This window comes from Lygodium microphyllum, chromosome 13 (genome assembly GCF_053477565.2).
Source record: "Lygodium microphyllum isolate KBCC chromosome 13, Lygodium_microphyllum_v1.1.10, whole genome shotgun sequence".
NCBI lineage: Eukaryota > Viridiplantae > Streptophyta > Polypodiopsida > Schizaeales > Lygodiaceae > Lygodium > Lygodium microphyllum.
In genome coordinates, this window is record NC_141147.1 from 121,998,476 (window position 1) to 122,017,309 (window position 18,834).

At 39.9% G+C, this 18,834-nt stretch overlaps 1 protein-coding gene across 3 annotated transcripts in view; it reads right to left on the minus strand.

Annotated features, from left to right (window-relative positions):
- Nucleotides 1-18,834, minus strand: part of EMB2458 (FtsH extracellular protease family) — a 166,235-nt gene that overhangs the window by 4,377 nt on the left and 143,024 nt on the right. For 2 of the 3 annotated variants that reach the window (XM_087691686.1, XM_087691685.1), the window contains exon 15: nt 2,521-2,595. The exons of the other annotated variant lie outside the window; for it this stretch is intronic. In XM_087691686.1, the coding sequence (XP_087547812.1) occupies nt 2,521-2,595 (75 nt within the window). The remainder of the gene's footprint in view (nt 1-2,520; nt 2,596-18,834) is intronic. 3 annotated transcript variants of the gene reach the window in all.

An 18,834-nucleotide genomic window follows, 5' to 3' on the forward strand; every position in this document is an offset into this window, starting at 1 on the left:
GGTGACCAAATACATAACCTTCTGAAACAAGCCTGCACAAACTGAGATCCCTTCTCAGGCATCCCAAACTTGTGACATTATCTGTAGCAGTACACATGAAACATGATATGCTTGGACCAGATGGTAGAGCTGATTGCAATGTGATCTTGATTGTATTGTTTCTACAGCAAGATGAGATACTGGCAAACCCTCCAGAATCTTTGGAATGGAAGTGCAATGATTTGAAATAGGTGGATTTGACTGCACAAGTACCATGATAGCATTACACAAAATAATGAACATATTACTGAATGTAAATGGGTTCCAAAGCAGTTCTTCTGAAGCATAAGAAGCTACATCACATAGATATAAGGCTCCTCAGGGCAGTCCAGGGGGATAGCGGAGAAGAAGCCAAAGAAGCAGAGAGTAGGTCCACCACAGAGTGCAAGCTATGGTTTCTCTAGGTGTGAAGGAGTAACTACCTGAGTTCGTACGTCTCCCTTGAGTTGCTCCCAACATCCAAGAATAACCAAACCAAGAGTTTGTCTGACAAGGATTATGTACATTGAGGGGCACTTACATTTATCAGCAGGCCTACGAGATATCCCATCCAACACTGCTCCCAACAGGCTCCAAAATCTTGGACCATGACACCAAAGGCTCCAAAACTTTCAGGTTGGGGAAGGCCTCCAAGCTGACAAGTTATAACTAATCAAGTGCTGGCCTTAATGATGAAGATTCTGTCATGCTCCACCTTTGGCTAAGTAACAGCCAACAAAATGCCTCCAAGTAGTGCACTACATGCTTGAATCTAGACAGCAAAGAATCTTGCAAGTTCTTCTCCAAGAAAATTGAACCACCTCACATGCCCAAAGTAGAGCTTCGGTGTATCCATGCAGTACCATGGACAACACTGTTCCTATCTTGCTGCATTTGTGCCAATAAATGCCCAACTGCAAGCCCACAATGGGAAACCGTCCACTGTCACAAGCTGTCATACACACTTTTTGCTGTGCTGTGACCAAACTCTAATGCCGGCAACAGGTGGGAGGCATTCATCACCATCTTGCATAAAATATGTATATCTACTTGTATTGCATAGGTGAATAAACTTGTCCAAACATCCTCAAGACAGACAAAGCTGGGCACCAACATTAGTCTCCTGGATCTCAATCCAGCTCACCTGATGTAATAATCGGATCACTCCTACACAGGCAGTCTACAAAGGCAGTTCCCTGCTACCTGTATCCAACAGCAATCTACCTACCACTTGGACTATTAAAAGGTATCAGTGGATCTCAAAAAACATACAAGCCACCCATACAACTCCAACACGGAGAGATGTGAGCCACTCAACTGATGCCAATCTCATTAGGAGGGGATGGTTTGGGGCAAGCACTTCCACTAGGGAAATCCCCTTCTCTAGTATCATGGTGTCCATTTACAGTAGATCGCAGATGTATTTCTTCACTCTCTTCCTCACACATCTTCTTGCTGAATGCATGAAGCAATGGATCTACTTGCATGTGATGTTACAACACTTCTGGGAGCAACTGCAACTACTAGTTACTGTTTTTCTGCTACAAAAGTAGAGTTTGGTCATGCATGCAAGGTTTTCAAGGCATACAATCACTTGAAGGGCTGCAAGCTAAGTCGTGATGCTTGTAGACACTTGTAGCTGTACATTTGTAACAGTTTTGTTACGAGAAGCGCCTTTGTTGGAAGAGCACCTATAAGCAAACACCTCTGGGGCAAAGCTGGACAGGTTTGGAGAGCATGCACTATGGAATCAGTGACTTATTTGGGACTGATTTGCCACATCAGGAATTAGGGTTTGCAAAAGGGATTTCGTTTTCCTTTTTCCCTTTTGCATCGGTTAACAAGATCGGAACTTCTATGGCATCTTGTTTTCCTGTTTCCCTTTTGTATTAGTAAACAAGATCAGATATTGAGAAGTACAATATTCCCTATAAGGTCTTACAACATTGTGAGAGTGCCAATGTTGCCTATTATCTGTCCCTCCATTTGTCCCTACTAGATGCATGACCATGCACTCACAGCTATAAACTATCAATACTTGGATGACCACATAGACTTGCTGTCCTTCATATAGCTTTTCTTCCTTCTTTCTAAGCCTTAACTCCTCCCAAATCCCCCGAGACCCCATAGAAAACCTTCCAACACAAATCATCACAGCAAAACTAACCATGCTTTGAGCCATGTTCAAGGACCCTTAGTCTGGCAAGTTAGTTCCATAGTTTTAGAAGGTGTGATCCTCAGAGAAGTGGTGGCCTATCATTCTAGCCCTATGTTTTTGAGGACCCCTATGTTTTCTGTGTATCTTTGAGGCTTGTTGGTTGGCTAGAAGGTCCTTTGTAAATATTTCATTCATTAATTCAGAAAACTCTCTCTCTCTCTCACACACACACACACACACACACACACACACACACACACACACACACACACAGAGACACAGACAGAGAGAGAGAGAGAGAGAGAGAGAGAGAGAGAGAGAGAGAGAGAGAGAGAGAGAGAGACCGCATTTGCAGAAGCATAAACCGCTTGGCTATCGTCGGGTCCCCAACCAAACTCCATGACCATTGAAGACACAATCTACAAAAGTTTTTATGCAGCTACACCTTCAATACATCATCTTGGAAAAATTCATGAAAGTAAAAATCACCAAAGAATGCGTGTTTGAATTGTCATAGTCATCTATATGCATGTTGTGATGTGTCTATGCCTACATGTATGTGTCTATATAACACACACACACACACAGTCTCTCTCTCTCTCTCTCTCTCTCTCTCTCTCTCTCATACATACATACATACATTTCCATGTACATATACATATATCAATGCTCAATGTACAAAGTGGCCAATACCATAAACATTGTAGCTGACAAGGATTAGAAACACTCATGCACTACTTTTTTGTGAAACCATTTTTTCACCAATGTTATATATCAACATTCAATGTACAAAGTGGCCAACACCATAAAAGGGTGCAGCCAACAAGATGAGAAACACTCTTAAAAACTATCTAATGGAGATGGCTCTAATCCTTTAGTAGTTAGATTGTTAGAGAGATTGCTGCAAAGATCTCTCAAAGTACACATATTCATGCACATGATATGCCCAAATTTCACTGAGTTGCAGAGTTTCCAAGTAGTCCAGGAAAGCAAAAAGCAAACCCAAAAGAGAACAGTGGCATAGGATTGTAACCTGGACAGAAAGGCATCAAAAGCGAAAAAGCTGCCAAAATCGAAAGGTGAGAAGCAAAGCTTGAGTAATTTGAACACTGTCTTAATAAGATCGTGAAAGTGAGGACACAACTCGAAACCATGCTCAAAGGGCTCATGAGAAGCTCAACATCTATGACAAATAGGTAGAGCAGTCTTACAAGCTGCAAGCAATGAGCTCAAATGAATAACTCCAAGTATACATCTCCACAGAAAAATCAAGATCTACATACCCTTGGTGCATATCTTCCTTTGCTTCCACACAAGTGTCCTGACAACAGTGGGCAGTGTTTGCCTTGGCAAACCTAGCTTAGTCTATAGTGAATATCTTATTAAGCTTGCTGCATTTGAACCTATAATACCTAACTTTGCTATAGTTCGAAACTTATGTAGTTTTTTGTATTTGAACCTAAGGTTTGAGCAATGAGGCCGTGCAAGCATGTGCTTCCTAAGTGCTACGATTTAGAGCTATGGGTAGATCTGGAGACTTGCAAGTTTGAAGGAAAATTACAGATTGATGTGGATATCATGGAAAGCACTTCCATAATAGTTCTCAATTCGGCTGATCTTACTATTGGCAAAGAATCAGTTTTCTTGAAGCGGGACTCAGGAGAGGTATAATTTTAACTGCTTAGACTTTCCAAAAATCATATTTTCTACTTCCTTACAGATTTAGAAGGTAATAGAGATACCAAAACCTGCACTGTAGCAACCTTATCATTTATCAGACATAAATCAATATAATGGTAGTTATTTGCACACTTATTGTAACTTAGGACTACATTTTGTATACTTTTAACTTAGGACTACATTTTGTTTAAAATGGTTTCTTCTACAGCACTTACGAAATTGAAGGTGTAAAAAAACAAATGGCAGTGACTGTTTTTGAGCCAGCTGATGCTCGTGGGTGTTTCCCTTGTTGGGATGAGCCTGACTTTAAGGTATTTAATCTAAATAGGAGATAATTTTTTGCCTTCTTATAGCCCATAAACAGTATCAATACATTATCAACATACTTGGATACAAACCACAATAAAGGCTAGTTTTTGATGGAGCCTCATTATGCTGTTGATTCTTTTGGAGGTCAAATAGTTGCACAAATTTTCTCAAACCATTTTGCTGTTTAAGTGTATCAAAAGATAGTAAAATTCTTGTATTTCTGCCCAATCTGACGCTTTTGAAGGGCAAGGTAGCATGTGGAATGTTAGCCCCTGATCTAACCATTTGTAGATAGTAGGCTTCCTTCAAGTTCAAGGCACATGCGCCATCAGATCGCATGGTGTTGTCGAATATGCCTGCTGTCCAGGAGTTTACTACGGGAAACACAAAGATTGTGGAATTCCAAAAGTCTCCTCTGATGTCAACTATGTAGTTGCCATTGTGATTGGAGAATTTGAATACATGGAGGCTTTATCAGAAGATTGTCAGTGTCTTCTACAGGGTCTCACAATAATAACACTTATAATTTTTCTATAATGATATCATAAATTAATTTTTGCAGGTGTTATTTTGCGGGTTTACACACAACCTCGTGAGCTACACAGGCAAATTCGGATTTGATGTGATGTTGAAATCGCTTCCTTTCTATGCTGAGTGAGTAGCACCGGTTTGTTTATGTTGTAAGTCATAGAACAAGAGAACTGTGTACACTAATTGTACTGAATCACCATATTCTCTTTTGTTGTATCTACAAAATAGTGTAATGAAATGCTAAGTATCTAATCAGTTGAAAATATACATTTTATCTTAGGTACTTTCAATCTCACTATCCTCTTCCAAAGCTGGATATTGTGTCAGTCCCGATGTTTAAAGCTGGCGCACTAGAGGAATTTGGTCTGATAGTCTTCAGAGATGTAGCATTGTTTGTAGATGATAGTTCTTCAGCTTCGCAAAAGCAAGAGGTAATTTTTTTTCCCCAGAAATATTATGATATTCATATCAGAAGATTTACTATTTTGCAGGTAGCAATAAATGTGGCACATGTGGTTTGGTAACATTGTCACACTAGAATGGTGGACACATATCTGGCTTAATGAGGGCATGGATTATACAGACAGAATTAGCATAAACATACTGCCTGACCATCTCCATTGGCTCTCCATCAAAAGTAAACTCTTGTCACCCAAGCAGCTGAAGTGTTAAATACCATAACTGTAGTTTTCCCAAGGTTCACCTTAAGGTCTCTTTCTCTCTGTGAAAAGCTGATAATGCATCCAAGTGTCTATTTAGTCCCTTAGGTGAGTTAGATATAAGTACAATATCATCTGCATAAAAAAGCAGTAATGGTACAGCACTCCAGCTACGCTGGCTCCGGCCCCACCAGTTGTGTCCACATATTCTGAAATTTCATCTATGAACAGTCCAAATAGTGTTGGTGAAAGTGGGCAGCCTTATTTCACCCCAATGGTGCAATGCCAATGTAATATTCTATCATCTTTATTCTTAAGTACCCAAAATGAAATTTTTTTGGTACTACTATCGTACTGTATCTTAAAAAATCTTAAGGTACCATTTGGTACTGTATTTTATTGTACCATATGGTATCTTACCTTTCGTACCTAACAACTATGGCCTAGAGTTAGTTTATTTAACTCTAGTTAGTTTGGTGGAGGGCTGGTTATGTCAACCCTTAGAGCCATAACTTAGGTTGTACCTTCACTCTATCTTTTTAGTTTGGCAAGTACACTCAATTCTCTTGCTTCAGCTCACTCACTGCCAATGTCTTGTTTCTCTCTCTTCCATAGCTGGCACATTTTCTCATATTTGATAGCAAAGCAGCTCCCGTGCTGGTTCCATTCAGACACCAACAACTGGTGCTCCTCTGCCTAAGGTCCTACTGCCATTAGCCTTTTTTGGTGAGAGGAAGAGTTAAGTGACCCAAAGACGAGCTCCTGCCCAGTAGTGCTCAATCTGCCATCATCCAGCCCACTGCCCGCCAAAATCCACTAGCATCGCCACCAAACCACCAGCTTCTCCTCCTACCTGGTGCACTGCCCGAGCACCAATGCCCTCTCCAGCCTGCGCTGCCTGGTTTCCCTGCCTGCGCCGCCACTTGGATCTACAACGACGGCCTGCCACCTCCTCAAGCCAGCATTGTATCTGTCTGCAACACCTACGCTGTCTGCGCTGTGGTTGCCACCCAATGCCACCAGCTAACAATAGCAGCTCCTCCCAGCTGTAATGCTGCACCACCTTGTGGCTGTTTGTGCCTGTTGCACCCGCTGTATCACCTCTTGTGCAGCTGTCTGCACTAGGCAGCAAGTGTTGCCACCACCTGCGCTGGACACCAGGGCTGCCTCTAGCTCTTGTTGTCCATGATCTGTCTGCCATTGCTACAGTCTCCAACATTGCGCCTACTCAGCATACCTTTGCTACATCAGCTCGTCATGCACCTATCATACGCAAAGAAGCAGCCACCAAGACATCCTGAGTGTCCCAGGCATTGTGCACAATTCCCAAGGTGCTCAAAATTTGGGGCTTTTGTTAGATTCCGCTTCCACGTACGAATCAACAACTAGCAACCCGACATTGCACAAATTTTTCCTGATTTGCACAAGAAATTTAGGGCTTTTCGGTCTAGAGGCTTTGGCACACATCATGAGGCAAATTCCAGCTGCTGTTCACTGCTGGCATGCATCCTAAGGCAACATTTCTGCAGAAATTCGGACTGTAAGGTATAAATTTCTTCAATTTCCTTGAAATTTTGTGGAGACATTTGGGGCTTTTTCCCAACATGCATTCCAAGGCAGAGAACAAGTGGTAAAGCAGTACTAATTGCTGTAATAGTCAGATTGGATAGTAAATTTTGGGGAAATTCAGTAATTTTTGGTGAGACTCAACATGAAATTGTTGTACACTATACTTTTGTGGGCATGCATTTTGAGGCAAGTGAGGTACAGCAGTGCATTGCTGTCATTTGCAGGCTGACTGCTGATTTGTGTGTCATTGGGCACTTTTGCAAAGATTTATGGAAGTTTGGTACTTGCATTCTAATCCTGTGGGGATTTTTGGTACTCGGAAGAGTAAACTCTATACTTCAACATTGAAGTATTTGATTGTTGATTTTTGTGCATCATTAACAGCGTGGCATGTCAAGGCCACGATGACCAGAGCAACATCCTTGGTATCCTCACTTAGGAGGACAAACTTGATGGCACAAGCTACCCATTGTGGAGTTTTATGGTTCGCAACCTTCTTGTGGTGAAGGACTTGTGGGACTATGTCACAGGTGATGTGCAACAAACAGCTAGGAGGTCTTGCATCTGAAACACCTCAGCGTAATGCTTAAGGATAGGTTGCTAGTGCTGCTGCCCCTCCTCCCCCTCCTACTGAGAGGATCATAGGAAGTGGGACTCAAAGGATACACAAGCACTTCTTTGATTGCCTTATCAATGGAAAGGACAATTATTCTGCACATTCAATCTTGTAGGATCTTAAAATCTGCTTGAGATGTACTCCAGCACATGTTTGTAACATGCAATGATGCCAGGATATCCTATCTCCGTAGAGAGATGGCCAATGTGAACATGGATGAGAGTGATAGCATGACACATACATGTATTAATGAGGTCATTTAGGATGCTAAATTGGTAGAGATCACATTGAACTCTCTTCCCGAGTCATATCTTGGTTTCCATACCTCTTTGATGTTGTCTTTGAGAGGTTTTTTTGGGGGGGGGGGGGAGGCGGGGGGTTTGGGGTAACAATCCCTTAGATTTGTGGAGTTGAAAGATTGCTTGCTGCAAGAGGAATAGACTCGAAAGAATGCTACGTTGCATTTGGGTGATGTGGCTAAGCTTTCCAAGTACAAAGGCAAAAAAAAAAAAGGCAAAATGTAAAAAATCAGCAAAAGGCTGATGTTGGACAACCATCAAATAAGGCTACCCAAGACAAAGAAAAGTCAAAGAAGAAGGAGAAATGTCACTGTCCCAAGAAGCTTGGTCACTATATTGATGAATGCAAAAAGAGACTGGACAAAGAAGACTCCGGTTTGGCTGTTTCGGAGACATTAGCCAACAAATCTATTGATGGTGATGCTTTAGCCAACTTTGTGGAGGACTATGCATTTCTCACATGTAATTTTGATTCTTTGCCAGCATTTAATGCTGTTGAAACACAACACACATGGTATATTGACAGTGGTTGTCAAAGCATATCACTTCCAGGAAGTGTTTGTTTACCTCTTTGCATTCAACCCCTGCAGAGAAGTGTGTTACATGTGTGAGCAAGAGCAGTTGTGATATATGTGGCATTGGTTCAGTCATAATTACTATTGCAGATGGTTCTGATTTTATGATTCTGGATGTCTTGTTTGTGCTTGGCACTACAAAGAACTTGTTGTCTATCTTTGCTTTTAATAAGCATGGCTTTCAAGTCATGCTTGAGGATGGCAAATGCATTGTCACAAAGAGAGAGAGATGCACTATACACTCAAGCTATCCGACACCCTATATGAGGGTCTTTTTTTGTTGGATACCTACGATAAACAGTCTCACGTTGCTCTAGCAATTACTACTCTTTCACCCACAATGCAGAATGTGAAGCTGTGGCATGCCTGGTATTGACACATTAGTGTTGGGAGTCTAATGACCCTTCAATAGTGTCAAACGGTAGATGAATACCTCTAGTGGAGACCCTAGGGCCCACCTCCTTATGTATGAGAGGGATGTATTTTAGGCAAAATGCATAGATTTGCCTTCAAGAAGGATGGTGCAATGCATGCTCTCCAAAAAATATCGGGCCATCTTTATTTTGTCACATTAATTGATGACTACTCAGTATACATGGTGCATGGGTTGAAAGTAAAATTTGATGTATTTATGCATTTTAAACATCTTGTTGCAGAGCTTGAAGCTGAAACTGGCTTGAAAGCGCAAACTCTTCGCATAGATAGAGGGGGGGAGTACATGTCTCGTGCTTTTGAGACATATTTGCTTGACCATGGCATTACGCATCAAGCTAGTGTCGAGTCGTATGCTAAAAAGCAAGGGATTGCTTCTTAAGTTTTGACTAGAAGGCCTTCAATATGCAAATCATGTGTTGAATCTCGCACCCACTAAGGCATTGAAGATAATCACACCATTTGAAGCTTCGCATGGCAAGAAACCCAAAGTTGACTATTTTCAAGTGCTTGGATGCATAGCCTATGTTCCAAAAGAGCTTTGTGGGAAGCTCAATGACAAGGCTATTTTTTGCCATGTTGAGGGTCATTTCTCACTTTCCTAGACGTCTTTGAGGGTTTTTTGTCACTTTCCTTGGAATCTGTGCCTACTGTAAATGGCTGGACAAGCATAGTACAACAAGCTATTGCTATGCCATATGCTCCTAAATAACAAGGTTTTGATGATGGTTTGCCACATGTAGTGGAAAATGCAATACAACATGAAAGGGCTGCTATAAATGTAGCCAAAACAATCCAAGATGGCTGTTATGCACTCTTTGGGAGACTAAAATGGATGCTTTCTTATCTCAACACACTAGAAGGGTTGCTAGATATGCAACACATGATCCAAGGGGGCAGATTTGGCTGATTTTTTGGAAGTGGATGATTGTGATGAGCATGTGATTATGAGCTCACTATTGGATGACGATGAGCCTACTTCCTTGAACGAGGCTCAGCAAGATGTCCATTGGATGCAAGCCATGTAAGAAGAGTCTGACTCTATTGCCACTAACTCTGTGGAAAATGGAGGATCGAAGCTCAATTAAGAGTACATAGTTGACAGTGGAGAGTGGGAGAAAGAAGACACAACACGACTCCCAATGCAATTATCAAGAGTGTACTGCAAGTAAAAAGTACAACCCTTAAACCTTAGGGTTGTTAATATGCGTTCACACCCAAAAGGTGTAAAATACGATAAGTGATTGAACCCAATAAACCCCCTTGGAGTGAAAAGTGATCAGCATACAAGGATCATCTGCCAAAGGAGATCAAATTTAAAGCATTGTGAAATGCTTCAAATTTGTCGTGAGAAAGAGCTTTGGTGAAGATGTCTGTCACATTACCGGTGGTAGGATAGTAGACAAGGCTGATATCTCTTGCATATAGCCTCTCTTTGACAAAGTGATAGTGAATCTTTGTGTTTCGTGTGTGCATGAAATACTAAGTTCCGTGCCACTACAATGGCACTCTTGATTATCAGTAAACAAAGGAGTGGGCTTCGTGACAAATACATCAAGATCAGCCAACAAACGACTTAGCCATACACATTCAACTATGGCAGTGAAAGCTGCCTTATATTCAGCTTCACAAGACGATGTGGCAACAATGGATTGTTTCTTGCTAAGCCAAGAGATGCAAGATTAGCCAAGAAAGAAACAATTTCCACTCGTAGAGTGACGTGGATCAAAATCACCAGCCCAATTCGAATCATTGTAAGTGTGTAGTTGTAGTGATTCCCCCTTGGCATATAGCAGTCAAAGAGTCCTAGTACCCTGTAAGTAACGAAAAACACACTTCACAGCTTGCCAATGTGACATACGTTGGTTGTACATATATTTGCTTAGGGTTGATACTGCAAACCGAATATCTGGCCTTGTGTTGCATAAAGAAATGAGACATCCAACTACTGGAGCATATGTATGAATATTAAACAGATCACTGTCATCATACAAAGATAGTTTGAGTCCAATCTCCATCAGTGAACTAACTGGTTTGCAATGTTGGGAGCCAAATCTCTCAAGGAGTCTACCAATATATCTAGATTGTGACAATCCAATGCCTCTAGCATCATTAATGAATTGAATGCCCAAATAGTAATGCAAAGGCCCCAAATCTGACATTTCAAAAGTTTGTTGCAAAATTTTCTTGAATGCTGAAATTTGATCAGCATGTGTACCTATGAGCAAAAGATTATCTACATAAAGACATATGACTAAGAAGGATCCCCCCTCTTTGCACATAAAGAGTAGACTGATGGGTTGTTAATGAACCCTTGGCTAAGTAAAAATGCATCAATTTTCACATACCAAGCTCATGGAGCATGCTTCAAACCATACAAAGCCTTTTTCAGCTTTGCATACCGAGTGTTCAGATCTCTCAATTGCAAAACCAATGGGCTGCTGTACATACATTTCTTCTTGAAGTTCCCCATGCAAAAGTATAGTCTTAATATCAAGTTGCTGCACAATCTAACCATGATAAGCAGCCAAAGCAACCATAGACCGAATGGTAATCATACAAGATGTAGGAGCAAATGTCTCCTCATAGTCAATGCCCTTCTTTTGCGTGTAGCCTTTGGCCACAAGCTTGGCTTTATACTTATCAATGGATCCATCCGTTTTTCTTTTCAGCTTATAGACCCACTTTGTGCCAATGGCTTTCTTTCCAACAAGCAATGTAATTAAATCCCATGTTCGATTCTTTATGATAGAATCAAATTCAGCTTGCATTGTTGCCATCCAATGCATACTTTGTTGTGCATCCTCAAAACATTAAGGCTCCTCATTATCAAGTGTGTCTGTTGTCATAACAAACTCCATTGTATTAGTATGATCATGCAGACGAGCTTGTCTTCTAGTACGACTGGCAATAGGCACATCCAAATGACTATCTTTCATAGTCTTCAATTACCATCTAGGTATCTGTCTAACTTCCTGATTATGTACAAGTTCCTATTGACCCTCAAATTCAGCATCTTGCTGAATATTCAAATCAGCCATAGGCTGAATTTCTACATTGCTCAATGGAGCAGTTGGCTGAACATTGTGTTCATGTGTTTATTTACTGAAACTCCAGCTGTATTACCAAAAGAAATGGGCAGGAACTCTTTAAACGCATCATTTGCAGCCTGATATGTATCAAAACCAGCAAAGGATAATTCTGATTTTTCATAAAAAATCACATTCCTACTAACAAAGACTTTCTTTGAAACAACAACACATAGTCTATATCCTTAGCTCTCACTGCTATACCCTACAAAAATGCATTTGACAACCTTGTTGTCCAACTTCTTTCTTAGTACTTTGGGAATATGAGCATACGTAGGATACCCAAAAGTATGAAAATGGCCAACTAAAGGTTTTCGGTTGTTCCAAGCCTCAAAAGACGTAATATTTTTTAATGCCTTGGTAGGACACTTGTTCAAAACATGACAGGCACACGTAACTGCTTTCATCCAAAAGCCATGTGGCAAGCTCTTAGCTTTCAACATACATTTGGCCATCTCCATGAGTGACCAATTCTTCCTTTTTGCAACCTCATTTTGCTGTGGAGTATATGCAATAGTATACCCATGGACAATGCCTTTTTGCTTTAACAAATTATTCAACAAGAAAGACAAGTATTTCCTCTCTTGGTCCGAATGGAGAGTCTTAATCTTGTAGCCAGATTGATTTTCAGCAAGTGCAACAAAAGCCAACAACGCATCATACACCTCTGACTTTTTCACTAATGAGTAGATCCAATAAAAATGAGTAAAGTCATCAATGAAGGTGAGGAAATAATAACGTCCACCCAATGACTTTGTCTGCATAGGTCTACATACATCTGAATGTACGATTTGTAATCTGGTTGTTGCCTTAAAAGCAATATCACGAGGAAATGAGAATTAATGCATTTTTCCCAAAATGCATCCCTCACAAATATGCTTAGGAGGTCTCTCCAAGAGAGGGAAGCCATCTAGTATCTAAGGACGATGCATAAGCATCAAACTGCCATAGTTGGCATGCCCTATGCAAGCATGCCATAACTCTATCTGTGACATAGCAAGCATAAGAGTAGATGCTAAATAGATTGATCGATCAATCAAATAGGCATCTAACTCAGAGTCCATGACATAATGTGCCAGTCAAAACCAAAGTCAAGAATTCTTTATCCCTGACCATACATTTGTCATCATTAAATGTGACTTGCATACCACACTTTGCACAAGAAGAAATGGATAGCAAATTCTTCTTTATTCTTGACACATACAATGCATCCTGTAAATGGAGAGTAGAGCCATCAATGGCTTTCAAGACAATCTCCCAACACCTCTAATAGGGTATGATGAATCGTTGACACATTGCATAGACTTGCCAATAGGAGCTACAATAATAGAGGAAACAAATCCCTACACAATGTAATGTGCTTAGAAGCACCACTATCAAAGAAAAAAGTGCTAGGATCCTCAACAGAGCTAAATGCTCTATCAACCCAAGAAGAGTTATAACTGGAAGTATAAAAACACTAGTCATGGTCTATAACAAAAGATGCGGACTATGTAGCAGTAGAAGCCTGAAGGTGCATAAAAAATAGTTGACTCCTTTTTCTTCTCCTTGGCAATGCACTTTTTATATTCAATGATGTAGTGACCTGGCTTCTTACAATAGTGGCACTTAATTTTCTTGTATTGTGTGCCCCCTGTTTCTTGTTGCTTTGTGAAGTATTAGAACTTCCAAAACTTTGTGGAGCATTTTTAGATTGGCTGTCCTTGCCCTTTTGCCTCGCCATAAAAGCATGCTTAGGGACTATAACATCCATCTCACTGTTCTTTCTTGTTTGCTCTTTTTCTAGGAGTAACTAACCAAGTGTGAGCCATGCTTCTCATGAAGAAGCTATAGACTATATATGTAGGATTATAGACCACTAAACTGCCAATGCTTAAGCATCCTATGTGTCCCAAGCCTTTTGTATTGCTGGTTTTTGGGGAAGTAGCTGAGCTGGAGTTGGCCTTTGACCACGTACTCTTGGAGGAGGTGTTGTAGTAGCCAGAACTCTAAGACGGACTTCTTCACCACTAACATAATCCCAAAGATTTTTTGCAATTAGCACATTCTTTATCATGAAAGACCATAGAGAATAATTATTGCCGTCCAATCTATTCTCCTTGGATACATATCTGAATACATCACTCTGTTCACTAATTGGCCATGATAAATATCACTACTTCAAAGAACACAAAAGCAAGAACTAAAGCTGAAACAACCTGGAAAATCTGGAAAATTCCACAAATTACAGCATGCGCCATGCTATAATTGACAAATCTGTGTCACACTTTGTCAAAACTGTCCAATGCACAAATTCAGTCTATTTCAAACTGAACCTGTAGTACATATGCCAATGTCTACTCAAAACCAAAAAAGCCCCAAAATTTCGAGCCTGCTTTCCAAGAAATCTCTTGGAAAGTGGGCAAAAAGTCCCCCTGCTAAAATTTTGATTTTTTCCTTTTTAAAATTTTAAAAAATGTGTCTTTGTTACCTCTAATGCTAAGTTGGCACAAGGAGCGGCAAGTGGCGTAGACTGAACCAAGGCAGAGCTGAAAAGTGGTAGATTGCAGGAGAAGCAGCTACATGGGTGGCGAGGAGGACTGACACAAGCGATGTGGGGCATGATGTTGGCCAGAAGATGGGCGGTCATGGAGGATCAAGCTGTGTTGCACAAATAAGGGCGGTGTGGGATAACAGGCGCTGGGGCAAGTGGCACCCAAGCTATGTAGGGCGCAGGACACAAAGTGTTGGCGCAGGCCTAGCGTTGGAAGATGTTGGTGCTGCTACCAGATCGCTCATGCCACAAGAGGAGCTGGGGGCGTTGTGAGCTGATGCTGGTAGCATGAGCTACGTCAGCTGGTGGTAAGATTGTAGTTGGAGCAAGAATTGCAAGTGGGCGAGAGCTCAAAACAAAGGTCAACGAGCTTGAAGAGCTAGGCCGAATTGAGCTCTGATACGAAATGTGAAAAATGCAGGATCGAAGCTCAACTAAGAGTATACAGTTCACAGTGGAGAGTGAAGACACAACATGACTCTCAATGCAATTACAAAGAGTGTAACGTAAGTACAAAGTGTAACCCTTAAACCTTAGGGATATTAATGTGCATTCACACTTGAAAGGTGTAAAACACAATAAGTGACTGAACTGCGTAACATAAGCACATAAAATAGAATATAGTATAATTGGGAAAAAAAACCTCTCAAGGAGAGTAAAAAGTATCCTAGTGTCCTACTGCAAATCATTGTTACCTTTGTGAGTATAGATGTGAGTCAAACCCAATAAACTCTACATGGGATCTTATGGATTTACCACTTGGTAAGAAGGCCATTGATACAAAATGGATTTTTAAACTCAAATGCAAGGCTTTGTGAGTATAGATGTGAGTCAAACCCAATAAACTCTACATGGGATCTTATGGATTTACCACTTGGTAAGAAGGCCATTGATACAAAATGGATTTTTAAACTCAAATGCAAGGCTGATAGTACTATTGACAGGTACAAAGCATAGTTGAGAGCAAAAGGCTATGTGTAGAAGAAAGGCATACACTATGAGAAAACTTTTGCTCCTACATCCCATATGAGTATATTGAGATGCATGATTACTATGGCTGCAAATTATGGATGGAAAGTACATCCGTTGGACATTGAGGCAACATTTTTAAATGCGGATTTGCATGAGTATTTTTATGTGTCACAACGTCTAGGGATTGTGGTGGTTAAGGGAAAAGAGCACATGGCATGCGAGTTGCATTAAAGCTCCGTGGTCTCAAACACATTCCTCGTGCATGGCACTCTAAAATTGATGCTTATTTAGCAAGCAAAGGGTTAGATATGGACTATCTACACTATTATATGGGGATTCAGTTTGCCCAAAAATATCATGGTATCAACATGATAATCATAATATGTGGATAATCTGTTACATAGGTTTAACATACAAGATTGCAAATCTATGTGCACTCCTATGGAGCTAAGCTTAAAGCTCTCTATGCATGATGGTGAAGAGATGTCTAATGTTGCAATTTACAACCGGCTGCTAGCTGTCTTAATTACCTTTGCAACACACGCCCTAACATTCAATATCCAGTATCTCAAGTGAGCAGGTATATGCACAATTCATGGACCATACATTGGCAAGTTGTTAAGCGGATCTTTACATATTTCCTAAGTACTCAATCACATACACTATTATTTCTTAGGGTGGAGACTTACACTTACAAGCTTACAGTGATTCTGATTGGATTGGTGATGTAAACACTAGGCAATCTACTGGTGGACATTGTTTCTTTCTAGGCCACTCATGCATTTTATGGCTAAGCAAGAAGCAGTCTATAGTGGCTACCTCGTCTTGTGAGGCTAAATACAAGGCAATCTTCACGACAACAATGGAATGTGCATGGTTGAGAAGATTGTTGGCTGATCTGCATTTATCATTGAGGGGTCTTAAACCCATTCTTTTTTACAATCAAAGTGCCATTGCAGTAGCACAAAATCTTGTATTTCATGCTCACACAAAATACATTGAGATTCATTACCATTATGTTAGAGAGAGATGCTTTGTAGGACAGATCAACTTGATGTACGTACCCACATATAAAAATGTTGTAGACATTTTTACCAAGGCACTATCATGCGAGAAGTTTAAGGCTTTTCGAAAGTGCTTAAACTTACTATCCTTTGGTGATTGATCATCCTTGTACTTAATTACATTGGCATTGTAGGGGGATGTTAGAATTTGTCAATTGTGGGCAATGCCTATATAATTCATGCGGTGTAGACACTTTAATGAGTATTACTTGAGTGTGCTTGTGTACCTAGTATCTTGACATTAAAATAGTAACACTAGGGACTAGAGTTAGTTAACTTAACTTTAGTTAGTTGATGGAGGGCTGATTTTGACCTAACTATGATTGTTCCTTCACTCGATCTCTTCAGTTCATCAAGTACAATCAACTCTCTTGCTTCAGCTCACTCATTGTGACTGTCTCGTTTCTCTCTCCTCCATAGCTGATACATTTTTTACAATAGAAGGTTTAGAAGTTTCTTTCTCTAGAAAAGTGGCATGTAGCATCTAGAATAGGATGTGCCATTTAAAGAGATAAGTGTCCCTATACTTGTCAAGTATCCCTACACTTATCATTTTCAACAAACACTTGTTATTTGTAACCTCTACTTTTCACTCTTGAGTACTGAAGCCCCATACCTATATATTGAAGGTCACTCTCTTAATTTTCAACAAGCTTTCATGGTAAAATTTCAGCCATATGCTTTGTACTCATAATTTCCAAGGGTTTCTAAAACTAGTTTTATAGATTTCATACGAGTTTCATAAAATGTTAGAAACAAGTTTCATTCTAGATATAAAAGAGTGAAAAAAAACTATATACATATACTATAAGACTCATGTGATATAGAAATACCGATTAACACTATTCATTATTTTGTACAATGCAAATGAACATTCAACATAGGATTAATATTTTCAAGCATCATGGTTTACTATCCATACCCAGCATCAACTTCAGCCATAAAAGAAGCCATCAACATATGCAATCATCATGGATAACAACTCAAAACAAAACTTTGGCAATCAATGTTAATATCCATGTCAACGTGTTAAGTAAATCCATGATAAATGATGATTACAAAAGTCCCACAACATTTAGGGTATGATATTTATAAAAGTTGAAAACACATGTTTCACATGTTTATGAAATACCTAGGTATGGAACGAGTTTTCTAAACTTATGAAATGGGTTTCTGGGCAACTATGTTTGCACTCTTCTATCTATCTCTCATTCAAGGAGCACTTTCTACTCAACTCAATCTAATCCAAGAACTAAAGAAAAAAATCAACTTGTTGCTTGGATTTTGCAAAAGTTAGGGTTTCAAAACCCTAACTTTCAGAATTGTAGCAAATCAACTCTTTTCTATATGATTTAGGCACTTAATACCCGTGGTTTATTTCAATGAATTTGTATGAAGGGAGGGACTAGTTTCCCTCTTAACGTGGTGTTGACTCTCTTCTTTTTTTCTCTCTCTCTTCCTCTAACTTCTAATTTTTCATGATGATGATTAATTGAGTTGGTTAAGTTCAAAGTAGTCATTCTCATATTCTTCCTTGTGTTTACATTTGGAGAAGGAGATCAATGTGATGGATGCTTAGAGCTTTGTCTTATTTTGTTGAATGCATAATCAAGAAAGTGACAGAAGATTAGGGATCAATTTTAGATAGAAATGACCTTTGTGGCTTTTATGGTCTCAAGGATACTCCAGGAGATTGATATAAAATTCAAGCAACTTTGTGGTGGGAGTACTATGCTTTTGATGGGCCTGAGTTGCAAAAGTTGGCCATTCATATCCTGAGCTAGATAGTCAACTCCTTATTTTGAGCAATTATGGAGTACTTATTCTTAAATTGCTTCAACAATGAGGATGAGAGTAGGATGAAAAGGGCACACAATCTCGTTTTTTGGTAGTGCAAATTTACATATCTTGTGCAATGGTATGACTTCAAAGGTTGATCCTTTCATATAGTGGAATGTAGCAAGAAGAGAAGAATTGGAATGATGCTCAAAGGAATGAAGCTACTTGTGATCATGAGGCTAGCACTTTAGGAGTGCAAGGGAGGCACTTTTTGACCACGATGATTTTTAGTGATTCAGCTTGTTATCATGGTATTATATTATAATAGTCAAGCCATTGAGCCTTGCTACCATTGATGATTATAGTTGCCGTTTGAGCCTTTACGCTTGTAGCTGTGTAGTCTTCTTAGCATGTTTTGTATTCATGCGTTCTTCTAGCTTGAATTTGGGCATATATCACTTTAATATTGACCTCTTTGAGTCTTTTGCTATAGTTGCCAATGCCATATTTAAACTAATGTCATGGAAACTCATTCAACTTCATGCATTCCA